The following is a 19045-nucleotide window of genomic DNA, read 5'->3' as shown; positions in this document are numbered from 1 at the left end:
GAAGGGCTCCAGGAAAGTCCTTCTTTGAGATCTTTCTCCCTATTAGATATATTCCTTATGTATTTCTAGGCTCTCTGAAATTCATAGACTGATAGAAAAGTTAACAGGAAACTGGGAGCAGATACTGACCTTTCTATAAGATCAGTTCTTTAGAGCTTTCCTGTTAAGCAAAAATGATTGAGTCTAGGCCTCTGAAAAAACTACCTAATTATTTGCTGTGCATATATTGGACATCAGGCCATCTAGTGATAGAAATATCTAAACAAATAATATCTGTACTTTATGGGGCTACGTTTATCAACAGGGACAAGACAGGCAAATATGTAGATCAAATCACATTACTTTTTAGATAATAGTAAAGGGTGAGATGAAGACAAAAACTCAACGTGGTAGGGACTAGGGGAGTGGGTTAGATTAAACAAGCTGACAGGGAAGGCCTCCAGGGAGAAGATATTTGAGCTGAAACCTAAAAACAGGCAGCTGTATTTGGAATCAGAGGAGTATTTTAGGTGGAGGAAAACAAGAGAAAGCCCTTAAGGCAAGAATGGGCTTTCTGGGTCCAAGAACATGAAGGTAAGTAGAGCTAAAGGTATTTTTAAGAAGAAAGTGACTTTAAGAAGAATAATGTGACATGGCGCAGTACAGTTAAGCAGTTCAGATTGGGCAAGGTCCTTTGAGTGCTAAGAAGCCTGCCTTTCAGTCAAACGCAGTAAAGAGTTCCAAAGAACCATAAAAAGAATTGAAGAAATGGGGATAGTGGCTTAATCCAAAAGTGAATTAAAAATTATTGGTGTACTTATAATTGTACAAAATAATGAGATTCATATATACACAGAACATTATTTGGCCTGTTTTCTTCTCTGTATTTCTTTTCCCCTCACTGCTCCCCAGAGTCCCTTTCCCCACTCTACTGGCCTCGTCTATTGTCAAGAGGTCCCATTTCCCTCCTTTTTTTCTCTAGCTAAAAAGAACACTCTGGTTGCTCTATGGAGAATAGAATATAGAAATCAAAAGTGGAGTAAAAAGGTCAGTTAAGCGGCTACCACAAGAGGAAATAGTAGCTTGGACGACACTGAAGGTGGCGGAGGTGAAGGCAAAAGAGTAGTTTGAGAAAATATTTTATAGGATGAAGCAACAGTACTCATTATTGGAGAAAACATTTATGTAAGGGAAGAAAACAAAAATGTGCTGAGATTTTTAAGACATTCTCACTAATTTGTATGGGGAGGAAGAAAGAGAGAGGAGGTTGAATATACAGAGGAAAATATACCAAGTGCTATGTACATGTATGTTTGTATCACTTTAATCTCAAAGTGATGTAAGTTATATTGCACTACTAAAAGTATAAAAATAGAATACTAATTAAAAATTTAGGAACATTTTAAATATTATGTTCATTTTTTGTCTGGCATGTCATAAAACGAATGAGCTCTCTATGTAAAAAAAAATACTCTATGTATTCCAAGTTGAATAAAAATACTGCTCATATTGCATTCTTTATTTCAGACCATTTCTCTTAGTTATTAATGATTGACTAATTTAGGATATATATAAGTTCTCAGATGGTTTTAGGTTATTAATAAAACGTAATTACCACACAGTAGGGATATAATATTTCGAGCCAGGCATGCTGGCGCACACTTGTAATCCCAGCATTCCGTAAGCTGAGACTAGAGGATTGCAGTTCGCAGACACCCTCAGCTACTTTGTGAGGCCCTTTGCAATTCAATGAGACCCTAAAAAATAGGGCTGATGGTGTAGCCATCAATGCCCCTGGGCTCCATTCCCAATACCACAGAAAAGAAAAAAATTATTTCTAGTAGATGACCAAATAATTACTCTCATAAAAAAGAATTAAAGTGGCCGGGCATGGTGGTGTACTCTTGTAATCTCCACACTTGGGAGGTGGAGACAGGAGGATCGCGCAGGCTCGCTGGCTTAAGAGACCCTGTCACCAAATAAAAGGTCTGGGAGTGTAGCCAGGGTTCCATCCCCAGTACCACCAGAAAAAAAAAAAAAAAGGAATTAAAGTGTTATCTTAATTTACAAACTTCAATCTCAGTATAATGAGTCTGAGTCTTAAGTTTTTCCATTTTCTTTCTAATTTTTAAGCCTTTTAAAGTGTTTCTAAAAAGCATTTTCTTTTTTAAGAAAAAAAGGAGAAATAATTTAATTTGGAATCCAAAGTTTTACTAGAATAGCCTTAATTTTTATAACTCCTAAGGTGAAGTTACAGGAAATTCCTAGACAAGACATCATTTAATCTCCATTTGGTGCCTAGCAATTAGATGTTCAGATATCCTGGGGGGAAAAAAACATGATAGAAAGTGTCTGTGGGTGAAAGTTAATAAATATTCTCTTGAATGCAAAGCTAAGCTTTCAAGAAAAAAGGAAATTTCGAGAACTAAAAGTGAATGGGAAGTGAGCTAGAGAGTGGGTTGACATCATAGTCATAGCTAGCTCGAATGTGGCTGATCTCACTAAACTCACGCTGTGCACTGCTACTGCTGTTTAGTGTTTGAGTTATAATAAATATACACTGTGATGGGAAATTGTGCATTTTGGGTATACATGCTTGTGTTTCCAGGTAATGACTGCAGACTATACACAGAATAAAGTATACATTAATTCCATTATCTGAGAATTCTCCTTTATGTCCCTCAATAACCACATTCCAAATCACCACTCTTCTGACATCTATAACATTAAATAAGTTTTGCCATTTATTAAGTGTATACATTACTTCACACAATATGCAATCTTCAGCCCTCCTCCTCCTCCTTCTTTTCCTCCTTCTCCTTCTTCTTTTTCTTCCTCTTTGCAGTACTGCAGCTGGAACTCAGGGGAATTCTACCTCTGAGCTACATCTTCAGCCCTATTTTTTGTTCTTTACTTTTTGAAACAGGGTCTCACTAAGTTGTAGAGGCCCTCATTAAGTAGCTGAGGCTGGACTCGAACCTTCAATCCTGTCTCAGCCACCCAAGTACTGGAATTACAAGGGTATACCACCATGCCCTGGTTTTGTTCATCATTATGTTTGTGAGACTTTCCACATTGTTGCGTGTATCATTAAGTCGTCTTTTTTCTTGTTTTGTTTTGTCTTACCTATACTCTAATACTTATTCTTTGTCATTTTAATGAAGATTTTGGTTGTTCCCTGTTTGAGGCTCTTGCAAGTAAAGCATCTATGAATATTTACTTAGAGGTTTTTGATGTGTGATATACACACACAAGAATAGAATTATTTCTGCTCATAGACTATGTATATGTATTTAGCATTAGAAGATACTAATAAATACATTTCTGAAGCAGTTTAAACATTTTCTCACTTGCAATATATGAAGTTCATTTTGCTTAATTTCCTTGAAAATACTTGTTATTGTCAGTTTTTTTAATCTAGCAATTCTCATGGTGGTGGTATATATCTCAGGTTTATTTTAATTTGCATTTCTCTGGTGAATGACTACAAAAAAAGAAAAGACAACTACTGACTTCTCAATGCACTGATAGCATTTATGTATTAGGTACTGTTGTAAGCACTAAGAAAAAGTAGCAGTGAACTAGATATTTATGATAAACAGAGATGTGCTCAGGAGAAATACTCAGCCTATCATGTGAAGGACATGTGTGGGATTTTGTCAAAATAAAAATGGAGTCACTTCTGTCAGCTCTGACTACTTAAATCCTGGGGCGATAAAGGAAGAATTCTCACACACAATTGTATGATAATAACTATCACAGTAACTCTGGCAGACCACAGCCTTACACATAAGCCACAACAGCTTCTACAAGAATCTGCCTTGTTCAACCTTAGACCAGCAGCACTCATGTTATTAATCCTTGAACTCCAGTATTATTGGTTGGTTTTTGTTTGTTTGTTTGTTTGTTTTTTGGTGGTACTGGGGCTCCTGGAAACCCTTCTACCTCCGGGCTACATTCCCAGACCTATTTTATATTTTTATTTGGAAACAGGGTCTCTTAAGCCAGCGTGGCTGCCTTCGAACCTGAGTGATCCTCCTGCCTCTGCCTCCCAAGCGCAGCGATTACAAGTGTGCACCACCATGCCCGTCAGTATTATTGCTTTAAAATAGCTTATATAGTCATCCTCATTTCATCTGTAAAAAAAACCCCTTTGCCTCAGCTTCTTTGAATGCACTGAGAGTTTACTGCACCACTTGTATTCCCATTGTATTGCTGTCCAATATTTATTACCAAATACATATTGTTATTCTTTGGAAAATCTTTCTCAGACTATTACTTGGTTTGATAGGAACATCCGTCTGTTTTAGTTTCAAAGACCCTAAAAACTGAAGGACAGTTTTTGAGGACAAGTACAACAAATTAAGGTATATAAAAAAAGGCAAGATACAAAATAAAAGGAAGAGAGGTATTTAAGGCGTGGATCATAGAGGGAAGTCAATTCCTATTGTAGAAGCCATCCAGTCTATAGTATTTTACTATACCAGCCCAAACTGACTAAAACAGAAGGAAGTAAAAAAGGTAACACTCTGGAGAGAGCTAATAGTAAGTGATAATCTGTCCTTTGTGCCTCAGAAGTCTCAGATCTTGTAGAAGATTGTAGTACGGTAAGGTGAGTTATTCAAAGGGTTAAGGGCCGTGTATACCCCTCCTTGAATGCATTAGACATAGAAATACTTTTTTGTTCCACATAAAACATTTTGAAACACATTTGCTGTAGACAGATCCCTTCGGCCTACATTTTAAAGACATAAGGGGGTCAAGTGCACTTCATATTCTCATTGACCTGGAGAAAACTTCACTTAAAATTACCCATTTTCTTTGGCTTCTGATTACAAATGGACAGATTAGGTGTCTTGATGCCAAGAATAGGGCGTACTGAATGGTTGACTTTCAGTGCAGTGTCTGAGAAGAAAATCTACCATCATCTCCTTTCTGTTCTTTCTCTCTTTTTCTTTCTCCTTCTCTCTCTCTCTCTCTCTCTCTCTCTCTCTCTCTCTCTCTCTCTCTCTCTCTCTCTCTCTCTCTTTTCTCTTTCTTGTATTAGGGATTGAACCCTGGAACATCTACTTCCCAGCTACATTCTTAGTACTTTTTTTTTTTTTTTGTAACAGGTTCTCAATAAGTTTATTTAAGGATCTCACTAATTTGCTGAGACTGGACTCAAAGCTGCAAACCTTCTGCTTCCAAGCATGGGAACTGTAATCATGTAACATGATACCTGGCACCCCCTTAAATTTCTACAAGGACAAAGACTTGTCTTTACTTTGCACATAAATCATTTGTGAGGTCAGAGTGCCAGTCTCCTTGAGCACACTGGTTTCCCTCTCTCCCATTAGCATACGTATTGAAAGACAATGAAATGTATTTATGTTCTCATTCATTGTAATAAATTATCACACATTTAGCAGCATACAATAATAAAACTGCATTTACTCAAATTTATCAATTTTTCTTTTGTGAGCCTGAGTATAGTTATCCATACTTTTCTGTATGAAGACACATGTCCCTTCCCTCCACACCTCACTGTTTCTAATTTTTTTAAATAAAATTGATAAGTAACACTGAGGTGCAATTCAGAGGTAAAATACCCTTGGGTAAAATCCTCCCCCTCCCCTTCCCCCTACATACACCAGATAGAATAGATATGTATGTATGTATGTGTATATATATATATATATATATATATATTTTTTTTTTTTTTTTTTTTTTATTTATCTTTTTTGTGGTACTGGGGGTGGTACTCACAGGGCTTTTCTATCTCTCGGCTATACTCCCAGTCCTATTCTATATTTTATTTGGAAACAGGGTCTCACTAGGTTACTGAGAGCCTCACTAAGTAGCTGAGGCTGGCTTCGAACCTGTGCTATCCTCGTGTTTCAGCCTCTCAAGCGCGGGGATTATAAGTATGCGCCACCAGAGATTCTTTAGCAACTGAAGGGTCAGCCATAAGAAAAGAAATGTTTTTCTTTTTCTTGAAATAGGACAAAGGAAATTTGGTTTAAATTATTTGGAAAACATAATTTAATGGGGGGTCTCTTAATATTAGCTACAAATATTTTCTCATAGCTTCTAAACTTTGTAAATCAATGAAAATAGAAACAAATCACGATGGTGGAGATGGTAGAGAAAAATTTTCTTTCTTTTTGTGTTTGTTTTTATTTTTGTTTTTGATACAATAGATTGAACCCAGGGCATTCTACTTCTGAGCTATCCTCCCAGCTCTTTTTAATTTTATTTTGAAAAGGGGTCTTGGTAAGTTGCTGAGGGTTTCACTAAATTTCTAAGGCTTGCCCTAAATTTGCAATCCTCCTGTCTCAGTCTCCAACACATTAGGATTACAGGTATGTGCTACTGTGCCCAGCAGAGAAGAATTATATTTTCATAAAAAGTATATGACAGAAATAACCTGAATATATTTGGTTTTATATAAATAAAACCCAAACCAGGACATCCCATCAAATATTACATTTGGGACAAGAATAATTGTTTTTCACTGCTAGGTTTTCAAAATTGCAAACCAGCTTTTCTGTGTACTTATTGTCCATTGTTTTATTTCAAGTTTTTATAAAAATACTAAATAAGATTCAAGCTTAAGCATGTGATGTGTACCTTACAAATACACCATGAATTTCTTAAAATTTGCTTTCTCAGACAGATCAATTGTTAATGCAGGAATAGCTCTCAGAATAATCGAGAACAGAGCTAAGTATAGCATGTTTGCTGTCTTGCTTGTTTATAGCTATCAATTATTCATATTTCCTCTCCTGTGTTCGTCAGATGCTTTTGCAGCAAAGGCCCCTTCTGCTATGGCTAGAATGCGATCTCCCCCTCCCTGGAGAGAGATTACTGTGGACCCTGCAGCTCATTTTGCTTAAGTCATGGCACAGTGTTATCCATAGCATAAATGAACTTGGCTTTTCTACTGAAGAAATTTTTGTGCATGCCAATCAGTTGAGAGGAATTCTGATATTATTAGATGGCTATAATTCTATTTTTCAGAGTGATTATCACAACTATCCATCCCTTGGAATATTATGTATATTTTATATGCCATTACAAAAAGAAACAGGTTGAAATAATAGCTCAATATAGCAGCAACTATTTCTAGTATAAATTACTTAAAGACCATTAATAGTACTGGATGCTCACAGCTAAAATAAAATGGAAGACTGTATTAATTATGTAGCTAAATATGAAAGCAAATATCTGTAATTTTTCTTAGAATAAGTGAAACTTTCATAAACATGCATGTTTCCTGATTTTAGCACATAGTTTAAATTTACAAATCTTAAACATACATAAATTTTGAAATACTTTGGTGCAAACATTACTAAATGTTTACTGTACCATTAGGATGTATAAGATTCTTCTAGCTACTTTATTTATACATATCTTATGAAACAGAGGAAATACCATTACCATTTAACACTGACATAGATTCATTGTTCTCCTATATAATCCAGGTAGCCTGAGCACTTACATTTTTGCTAGCAAATGTGCTGCTACACTACCACTTCTACTGATAGTAACACTTGATTCTATGTTGTTGGACATTGTTCTAATGGGTTTATGTGGATTGACTTATTTAAACATTATAATCCTATAATGAAGTAGTATGCTTACCCACATTTGACACATGAGAAAGCTGAGGTGAAACAATATATTCAGGAAACACAGGAAATCCTAGTCTAATTGGCATTCAAATATAGCTCTGCTTGTAAGAATGCAAACTCTCAGCTATTATGTTTGATACACAGCCTCTCAGTGCTTTTACAACAATACATACATACATACACACAAACACAAATAATTGTATGGCTAAATGTGGACACACACACACACACACACACACACATATTTGTGCTTCTCGCATCAATATTTCTCCTCTTGCACAAACCCTATTATGGATTTTAATGAATTACTTAAAAAAAAATATATATATATATATATTGGTGGTACTGGGGTTCTTGGAAACCCTCTACCTCCGGGCTACACTCTCAGACCTATTTTATATTTTATTTGGAAACAGGGTCTCTTAAGCCAGCACAGCTGGCTTCGAACCTGCCCGATCCTCCTGTCTCCGCCTCCCAAGCGTGGAGATTGCAAACGTGAGCCACCACGCCCGGCAAAATTATATGTTTTTACCCACGAATATTTCTTATGGAGAACATTTGAAGCTGTCAGTGTTTCAAACAAACAAAGTAAATAAATAAATAAAAATAATAAAGACAGAAAAAAGGTATCATTTGTTATTAGAGATGTTCTGAATTTACCCTTATAAGGGGCATTCTCATGGATACAGAAAATACATGCAGATATGATTTTATTTTTTATTACCTTTATTTTTAGATTCAATTACAATGTACAAGTCTCAAGTATCACTACAATATAATTTATGACAAACTCAAACATTTTGAGCATTCATAGATCTGTGAAATTTATAAAGAATTCTATGTAAACAGCCTTGTTATATTCATGGCTATTCATTTATTTTCATGAAGCAATTCTTGATTTTAGTCCTCAAGAATATAACATAATGAACCATATATATTTAAAAAATTGGTGGTCTTTATACATAGACTCTAAACCCAGTCCAGTCATTTGGCTATTCTAATTTAACTGGCTCTCTTCCTTATTTCCATCAACATTTCTTTGAAATTGCGATTAAGGACTGCTTTGTTTACATATGCATTTTATGTTCAGCCTTTTGAATAAAGCTATCAAAATTCTATGAAACCATGCTAAACATTTTGGGTAGAGATTTTCAACAATTAATGTTTAGAAACATCCCACAATTCATATATACCTTTTGCGAACTATGTAACTGATATAAAAGGCAAAACAAATTCCCCCCATTCATCCAGATTGTATGTAGGAATTCAAATCGGTTTGCTTCTGTTTTACTCTCATTTCAGTTTTGTAGTGTAACGCCATTCCACATCATTAGGTGAAATAGGTTCAATTAGGATGACAGTACCTTCAGAAGGTGGCATTTTATAATCAGTACAAAGACGAACTTATATGAAAGAAGCCTAATTTTACTTCAGGCTTTACTTAATGAGCTTTTAGTGCCAAGTGTTGTTTTCAATTGATAAAATGTCACAAGTAGTCATTTCTTGGACAAGCACATATATATAAAGACTAACCATATCTTAAAAAATTATATTTCAGCATGAAATAGGTTCAGCATGAAATAGAAAAAAGACCAATATCATCATTATTTTTTTTTACTTAAAACACTCAGAAAAAATTGTATTGAGCACGCAGTTGCCAATATTTTTATTTTACATAAAAATCAGGATATGTAAAAACATTAATAGTAAATCACAGATAATCCTGTCCATCAAATGTCTTTTCATACTGTATCATATAAAAATTCACAATGCTGTTATATTTATATGGGGTTAAAATAATGAGGATGAACTGCGTCTGAATTTAAGGTGATATTGATTTCTTAATTGGATGCATAAACAATTTTACAAATGTAATATTTTTATGTTTCCTTCACTAAACTATAAACACCTATTTTCAACAGGCTTAGCAGGTATGTGATGCAACATCTACGTAGTTTAGTAGAATACTGCATGGTTCCTTTTATATTAAGTTAAAAATCATTCAAATAATTTAAAACAAATGTTTAAACATAGACTTAAAGAATCTTTGGTGCTAGGTTTAATTTCATAGGTACCTTAGGACAAATGTGTAGAAGTGATAATCCCCTGTGTGGATGTCATACAATATATCACAATTTAAAAACATTCTAGAACCCAAGTCCTGTGGAAATGTCTAATTTTGTTTCTGTTTCTCTTAGTCTCTCCTCTCCATTTCTCATTCTCTTTTCATATCTTTTTATCTCTCTCAATATGATTAAGCCTCCCTTTTTTAACTGGACAGAACAACAAAAATATGTTTGAATGACATAGAAATGTAATTTCTGTTATTTTTAAATTTAAAAAGTTAATAGATGGATAATGTCATATGTTTGTTTCAATTTTTTCCTAAAAAAACCTTCTAAATATAACTACTTTCTATCAATGTAGCTCAGTTTTTGCCTGTGCATGGATAACTTGATAAGAGAAAGATTTTGTTTTGTTACACTCATGAGAAAAATGCATCACGAGTGTTTTTTCCTTAAGTTATTATTAACAAGGGCTTTAAAACAAAACTAGACTTTTGATCCTTGGTAAGATGATTACCACTAAAGCAAAATAAATATGGGCTTTTAAAATTAAAAGCTCAGGTGACTTAACTGATAAATGCAAAACATACTTTCTGCCATAGAATATTAAAGAAAAGTGGTATACTATAGATACAGTGACATTTTACAGATAATAGAGGTCCAAAATGATTGCTTTAACAGTGTGGTAAACTATGTTGGAAAGAAAGCATGTCAACAGGAAGTGTTGAGCGCTATTTCACTCATAGGAAACACCTGGCAAGCAGGTGTTAAAATCCTGCTGTATATTATAACTAGAAAGCTTGCCAAATACATTTAGGATCCTATACAAGTGATACAGTAAATACTGTGCCCAATGATTAAGTGCTCAAACATATACTCCGGTATCAAATAGATAATTGCGTATCAGGAAGCATTTCATTGAAGGGCAGCCTCAAATTTGCTTAGAGCTAAAAGATGACTAAACAAAAATACACAATAAAGAAGATAAATGTTATAAAAGAGATTGAGTTGAGCTACTATTATTATTGAGCATCACAGTCCAGTGCTAAATTGTATAAAAATAGTGAATAGAGATTTGTCAATTGCTTTTCCCCCCAATTAGCTTCTTTGTCTTTATTCACTTTTTTTTTTTAAACTTTGGTACTGGGGATTGAACCTAGGGGCATTTTGGCATGCTACCTCCAAGCTACCCCCATGGCCCTATTTTAGTTTTTATTCTGAAACAGGGTCTTGCTAAGTTTCTGAAGGCCTCACTAAATGGCTGAGGCTGGTCTTGAACGTGTAGTTCTCCTGTCTCAGCCTATCAAGTTCTGAGATGACAGGCATGCGCCACCATTCTTGACTTCATCTTTATTCTTTTGAGGGCTGTGATTTTTACTTAAAATAATTCTTCAAATTCTGTGGTATGAATAAGGTGGGATATAAAAGAGACAGGCTAACCATGCATGGTGACATGGAAGCTGAGGCAGGAGAATCTCTTGAGCCCAGAAGTTTGAGGATGGTCTGCACAGCATAGCAAGACTCCATCTCAAAACAAAACAAAACAAAAAGACAGGCTATGAAACACAACACTCTAAAGGTAAGCCTGTGGGCCAAGATGAATGTGACTCCAAGGTAACTGACAATTCTATGTTGAAATAAAGATCCTACACATATTTTAATCCCATGGCATTTTGTAGGCACATTTAGTTTCTGATGCAATGCAGAATAAATTTAAGCACCTCAAAATATAGAATGACCTCTGTACAATGGATAAAAGATTCTAGCTCTCTAATAATCTGTTTCAATTAAACATTCATTATTAATGTCCATTACTTTGATCAGAAATTTCATTGCAAAATACTTTTATTGACTTTCAAATAACAGATATTTTCCTATTTTTGTCTGTGTGTGTGTGTGTGTGTGTGTGTGTGTGTGTGTGTCCTGAGTGTTTGTACTCACAAGGGAAACATGAATAATTGCAATCAAATGAAAAGATAAGAAAGCAGATGTGAAAATTTTCTACATGGTCATCTGATTTATTAAAAATTTGAATCACCTTTATCTGCTGTAATCAATAATCCTTATGCAGTTACTAATACAATTCTGTAAAATCATTTACCAATGCAAAAATAGCCATCGGCTAATGCTGCCCACCTATCTTAGCAAAGCAGAACTAGTGACCGCACTGCCTTTCTGAATATATTGATAAAGAGTTTGGCATACACCTCCTTAAAAGAGTCTTTAACACAAATAAATCACCTTCACAGGCTGTAAACAATATATCAAAAATGAAGCTCTATTTTTTGCTTTCCTTGCCATCTTTCCCTTTGTCTTCTTTTTCTGTTTTGTCTGTTTCATATTTCTCTTTTTCAGGCTTGGTTACACTATCATATGAAGGTGGGGAGATGGTAGATGGGGTTGCATCTGTTTTTTCTGGACTTGAGTTCTCATTAACATTAACATTATCAAAAACTATATCTTCTTTATTGGGCAAATTGTCATCTCTGTCTCCATCTTTTATGTATATGCTGGATATATTTTTGACATTTTGCCTTAAGCGATATCGTCTGTAAGCACGCTGAATGACAGTAGCAGATACATCCTCTTGTTTTCTTTTTAGTGTAGTTGTGATGGGTTCATAGGATACCTTAGAAGGATTTGCAGACATGAACCTTTCTTCCATCTGTGAACGAAGAGAATCCATCTCACCACTTTCACCCAAAACTCGCTTTGTGAAAGCAAATAAAATATCAAGGCAGTGGATCCGGTCTCCACTGACCATGGGCAGGTCCATGGCGATGAGCTGGACTTTGTTTGGCTTTGCAATGAGAAGAGGAGGATCCAGGGCAGCTGCAAAATCAGAGAGCTTGCTATATTCTATAAACTGGGTGGCATCGGGATCAAACTTCTCCCAAACCTCGTAGAACATCTCAAAGTCATCCTCACTCAGGGGCTCGGTACTTTCTTCTGTGGCGACACTGAAGTTCTCCAGGATGACAGCAATGTACATGTTCACCACAACCAGAAAGGAGATGATGATGTAACTGACAAAATAGAATATCCCGACAGATGGGTTCCCACAGTCTCCTTCAACTGAACTTCCTGGATGAACCTTTTTGGGGTCACAGTCGGGTGGGGCGCTGTTGAGAATAGGCGCTAGCAATCCATCCCAGCCAGCAGAGGTGGTGATTTGGAACAGGCAGATCATGCTGTTGCCGAAGGTTTCGAAGTTGAACATATCGTTAATTCCAGCTTCCTTTTTAACATAGGCAAAATTGGACATCCCGAAGATGGCGTAGATGAACATGACCAGGAAGAGCAGGAGGCCGATGTTGAACAACGCAGGAAGGGACATCATCAGCGCGAAGAGCAGCGTGCGGATCCCCTTGGCTCCCTTGATCAGACGCAGGATCCGGCCAATCCTGGCCAGACGGATCACTCGGAACAGGGTAGGGGACACAAAGTATTTCTCTATCAGCTCGGCCAGAAACATTCCTATATGAGGAAGGAAAAGGAAAAGAAAATAGTTTTATCTGTGATCTTAGTGAATTCTGACAGCGAGACCTGTTTCAAAATAAAGAATAAAAAATAGGGACTGGGAGGTAGAATGATCCTAGGTTCCATCCCCAGTACCTCAAAAAAAAAAAAAAAAAAAAAAAAAGAATGAATTCTGAGCTGCTAATTTATATTGACAAAATTTCGTTGAACAATTCTAATGGAAAATGAACAGAATTTCCATTATGATGTTTCCCCTCCTTTATTAAGTTCATGGACCCCTTTTTCCCTCCACAATATATTTTTAATTATAAGGATTTTATTTACTCATGTAGAAAAGTCATTCAATATAGCAAAATGCTAAAAAGAAAATCTAAATCTCCTGACATAAAACCAATCATAACTAATTAATATTTAATATTTTGTTCAGCATCACTGCATTTATGCCAATATACACATGTATAATAATTGATATTGTAGCTTTTCTTTGTAACTTGTTTTATTACTTCATCATATGTCATGCAGATAGTTCTATAGAGATGACAAGACATATAGTTTAAAATGTTCTGTCACAATAACGACATATAAAAATGCACTTGTGCTATTTTTTTTGGCTGACATGAATACCTAAATAGGCATGTTTTCCTAATTGCATGAGGATATTACTTAATAATGTATTAATAGAAGTTGTGTTAAACAGTATATATAAAATTTGGTTATATATTGTCAAACCTCTCTCCATAAAGACTATAATGTTTCTAACAGCAGTAATGGCAGTAATGAGAGCAGTTGTACCCCATACCCACTAGTTTTAGGCACTACAGTTCTTTACCATTTTTAATCAGAAAATCTTTATTATATTCAAAAGCATCTACTATTGTGGTTTATTTGCATTTTTAAAAATAATCATTACTTTGTCTTGCCTTTTGGCTATTTTGTGTCCTTATTGGTTATTTTAAACTTTTGCTCAGTGTCCCTTTTTTTTTTTTTTTTTTTTGAGGGTCTGGGGATGGAATCTAGGGCCATTCGACTGCCAAGCTACACCCCCTGCCCTATTTTTCATTCTTTATTTTGAAAGTGGGTCTCCCTAAGTTGCAGAGGGCCTCACTAAGTAGCTGAGGCTATCCACGAACAGTGATCCTCCAGTCTCAGCCTCCCGAATGCTGGGATTACAAGCATGCGCCACCATACCCGGCTATTCAGTGTCTATTTTTATTAGAATGCTTATTATATTTTACTGACTTATATAAAAATGATTTTTTCTATTGGGAATATTTTTTTGACTCAAGTGTTGGCTAAAATTAGTATTTTTTACTTGTCTTTCAATTTGTTTTTTGAGTGTTAAGTTTCCTTAAATTAAATATTTTGATTTTTATACTAATGTACCATTATGATTTTTTTTATAGAGTCAGGTTTATGTTAGGGACAAAAAAAGACTATTCAAATTCATGATTAAAAATCTGTTGTCAGGACTGGGAATGTAATTTAGTGGTAGGGCTATTGGCTAGCATGATTACAAGGTCCTAAGTTTGATACCTTTTCTACTTGACTTCTTTTTAAATATACATGGTGTTTTCATTGAGAAAACTAGTAATTCTCTATATGCTAAAGTTTAATTTTGGACTATTTCTTTGAATCCATCAATTTTTTATTTTGAAAAACTGTTATACTTGCCAGTGATGTCATAATAGGCTCAATATTGAGTATTATGAAGCCATGCATCCCTTCATTTTTCTTCTAGATAAATTTAAAAATTATTGAGACATATTTTAGTTTATCACACCCATCATGTGAAAAATTTATTGATATTTTCATCAAATTTATAAATTATTAAAATGGTCATAATTTCAGTGAGACTCTTATTATTATCCAAATATAGGATAAACCTTTCAATTCTTGCAACCTATTTACTTTTTTTTTTTTTTTTTTAGTACTGGGGATGGAACCAAGGGGCATTCTACTTGCGAGCTACAGCCCCAGTCCTAATTTTTTATTCTTTTAGTTTCTTGAAACAGGGCCTCTCTGAGTTGTGAAGGACCTTGCTGAGTAGCTCAGGCTGTCCAAGAAAGGCGATCCTCCGGTCTCTACCTTCTGAATGCTGGGATTACAGGTGTGTGCCACCACCCCCAGCTCTATTTACTTTTTTTCATAGAAATCTTATATATTCTATGTTAAAGTTATTACTAGATATTATAACTTTATTTTTATTGCAATTATAGATAAGATTTTTCAAGTATATTTTCTATTTTTTATATATTCAACAATTATTAATATTGGGACATGTAACTATAAATTTAATCTTTCTGAATTCTAATTGGATTTATTTTAGTTGAGTATCTTTCATTTTAAAAGAATGTTATAATATGGTGAAGATAAAGATTATTTGCTCCCTGATATTAACATATATACACTTTCATTTTTTCTAATGGCCAGCACTGTTAAAAAGAATAGAGATATAGAAACATGCTTTTTTATATTTATTGGAACTACTTTCATTGTTGTTTTTCTTATTATTAGTGTGGAATTCTACCTATATTTTAATTTGTTTTTTTAATCTTTAGTGTTACTTCTGGAAAAAAAATACATTTTTTTTTTGTGGTACTGGGGTTCCTGAAAGCCCTTTTACCTCTGGATTACATTCCCAGACCTATTTTATACGTTGTATTTGGAAACAGGCTCTCTTAAGCCAGTGCGGCTAGCTTTGAACCTGCAGATCCTCCTGTCTCTGCCTCCCAAGTGTGGGGATTACAAGTGTGAGCCACCACACCCGGCCCGAAATAATATTCTTTTAAAAAATTTACTTTAAATGCCTTTCCTACATTTTGTAGCATTCAGAATTGTGTTATGATATATGACTTTTAACCTTTCTAGGTTTGTTTGATCATCTATGAGTTTCATTTGTAATAAATGTTCTACACAATTCTTCCCATTTAAAATATATAATACTAAAAGTAAAATGTATAATACTAAAAGATGGCAACTGAGAAAAATAGCACATACCAGTCCTGTTGACACCCAATCTCCATTGCTTTAAAAACAGCATTTTTACAAAAGCCAGAAAACACCATAACTTTTTTACATCATAAGTAAAGGGCAATAGAAAAAAAAAAAAAGGCAGAAGACTAATCAGAGAGCAGCAAAGAAACCCGCCTGCCTTGCAGCTGCGGGCGCTGTGGCGGCGCCATCTTGCCTTACTGCACCCGACTCCAGGAAGTCACAGGAAAATAACCAAGTACTTAAAGTAAGTGGCTGCAGATCATTGGAATTGTAAGCCATCAGTTCCTCCTGCGCAAACACCAGCTACAACTTGCAACTGTGGCAGCTGAGCTCACCACACCCTCTAGATATCCTGAACTGTGCTAAAAAACACCATAAGTGAACCCGCTTTCCCCACGGGGGAACACCCAGTGTGGTGCCCCCAGGGACTTGCCCAGCCACAATACACTCCCTGCGACTGAGACTTTGCAGTTCAACCAGGCAAAGGTTGGGGGGGAGACTCAGAGAAACTCAGGCTCTGCATCAGTGGAAAGTGTGGAGGGAGACCTATGCTTAACACTAGATCCAACTAGTAGGATCTCTGGGATCACCACAAACCACCCAATCATGTTGAATGGGAAGAAGTCAGACCAGACCAGCCCTAGCTATGGAGAACAGACACTCTTACATTGGTCTCAGAGGCAACCACCACCCATGGAGGCAGGGAGAGATCAAGGCTCCACATCTATGGAAAATGTTGAGGGTGACCTATGATTAACACTAGATCCAACCCCATTGATCCCGGCCATCTTCATAAACTGAGAAAGACTCAGAGACCCAGGCTTGCAGCAGGAAAGGTGCTGGTGGCACTCAGTGTCTGCACAGAGAGAGACTTCAGATATCCAGTCTGCTGAATATTTATATATTTGGAGGGTTGCATTTTGGGTTTTTTGTTTTTTGTTTTTTGTTTTTTGGTGTGAGTGTGTATGCTTTTTTATTTGCTCTCTTTCCAACCCCTCTCCTAAGCTTCTTCCTTTGTATATACCTACTCTCTTCTCTCCATCTCTCCATCTCTTTTCTTCTTTTTTCTTCTTTTCTCTCTTCTTTGTTTTGTATTAATCAACTTTATATCACTATACTAAATAATCTACATTGGTTACTAGAATACTACTATGTATTCACTATCTCTAATTTCTACCATATACTACCTTACCAAACTCATACTCTCATTCTATTCATTCCTATCTAGGGCTTTATCCTATTCTTGCATTTACAACTTCACTTCCCTCCTCACTTAACCTTCACTGTTGAATACAACACAACTTGTCCTTGGATATATAAGCTGACACCTACAGACTGAGAGAAATCCATCAAAAGTGAAAAATACAAACTTCTGAAATCACAACTCTACATTAACAGAACCTGACAACACAGAATTGCAGAGGTCTCCAGAAGGTCAAATCAAGAATGTAATTGTAGAAAAATACAGGACTTCCAAAAAGAATTTAGAAAGAGGCTGAAAGAAATAAAGGATACAATCAGTGAAGTGAAGGCATCATATAAACAATAGATTAGACCACATGGAGAATAGAATACTACTCCTAGAAGATAATTACAGTAAAAATGAACACATAGTATATAATTTAGAAAATAATCTGACAACATGAATTGGATATTGAAGAAATATGGGCCCATTTTCAAAAAGCTAACCTAAGAATAATTGGCATAGAATAGGGAAAAGAAGGTGAAACCAAAGGGATCAACAATCTCTTCAAAGAAGTAATAACACAAAATTTATAGAACCCCCTTTAGACAAGATCAGAGAAAAGGTTTGCCATGCCACATAATATTCAAACTGAACAATGTAGAAGCCAAAGAAAGAAATAATTTTAACAAAAATGAAAGACCAAATGACATTCAGAAGCAAATCAATTAGAATCAATCCAGACTTCCCAAACCAAATCATAATATCTAGAAGTGCCCGGAGTAACAAATTCCAAACTCTGAAAGAAAACAACTTGCAGCCAAAAATTTTCAACCCAGAAAAACTATCTTTGAGATGAGATGCAGAAATAAAAATCTTCCATGGCAAACAGAAGCTGAAGGAATTTATGTCTTCCAAACCAGCCCTAGAGAAAATACTCAGATTAATTGCAAAGAAGAAATAAGTATTAAATGCTAGAACCAGAGAAATAAGAATTTCCATCAAGCAAACAATGAAGCAAAGAACAAATACTACCTCAAATCGAAGTCAAAATTTAATGTTAGGAATTAAAAATCATTTCTCAAAAATCACAATGAACATAAATGGCCTCAACTCTCCCCAAAAAAGACATAAGGTGGCAAAATAGATTAAACACCACAATTAATCTATCTGCTGCTTGCAAGAAACACACCTTACAAGTAAAGTTAGTAACAAACTAAAGTTAATTATCTTGCAAGAGCAAGATTATCCATGACAATGGAACTCAAAGACAAGCAGGAGTAGCTACTATGATATCAGACTTCAAGCCCAAGCTTATTAGAAGAGACAATGAAGGTCACTTTTTTACTGGTAAAAGGAACAATCCAGCAAGAGGAAACAATGATAGTCAACATTTATGCCCCAAACATATATGTGTAGCTACTTTCATAAAACAAACTCTTTGTGACATTAAGTTACACATAAGTCCCAATACTATAAGACTAGGATATTTCAACACCCCTTTCACACCATTAGACTTATTTTCTAGAAAAAGGATCAGTAAAGATGACTGAGACCTAAAGAACACCATCATAATAATGGACCTATTAGACACATATAGAATATTCCACCCGACTATAGCAGAATTCACACTTTTCTCAGCTGCTCACGGAATCTTCTCTAAAATAGATCACATCCTGGGCCACAAAGTAAGTACTAACAAATTAAAAAAAAAAGTGACATACTTC

General features: G+C 35.3%; 1 protein-coding gene across 7 annotated transcripts in view; it reads right to left on the bottom strand.

Annotated features, from left to right (window-relative positions):
• Window positions 1-11939: 11939 nt before the first annotated feature.
• SCN9A (sodium voltage-gated channel alpha subunit 9) overlaps window positions 11940-19045 on the bottom strand; it is a gene marked incomplete at both ends in the record, with an annotated part of 99279 nt that continues 92173 nt past the window's right edge. For all 7 annotated transcript variants that reach the window (XM_080689177.1, XM_080689174.1, XM_080689176.1 and 4 more), the window contains one exon: window positions 11940-13138. In XM_080689177.1, coding sequence (XP_080545303.1) covers window positions 11940-13138 — 1199 coding nt within the window. The remainder of the gene's footprint in view (window positions 13139-19045) is intronic.

Source organism: Muscardinus avellanarius (assembly GCF_963383645.1).
Source record: "Muscardinus avellanarius genome assembly, chromosome: 2".
Taxonomy (NCBI): domain Eukaryota; kingdom Metazoa; phylum Chordata; class Mammalia; order Rodentia; family Gliridae; genus Muscardinus; species Muscardinus avellanarius.
Note: the sequence above shows the minus strand (reverse complement) of the source record. Positions and strands in the feature narration are given on the sequence as shown.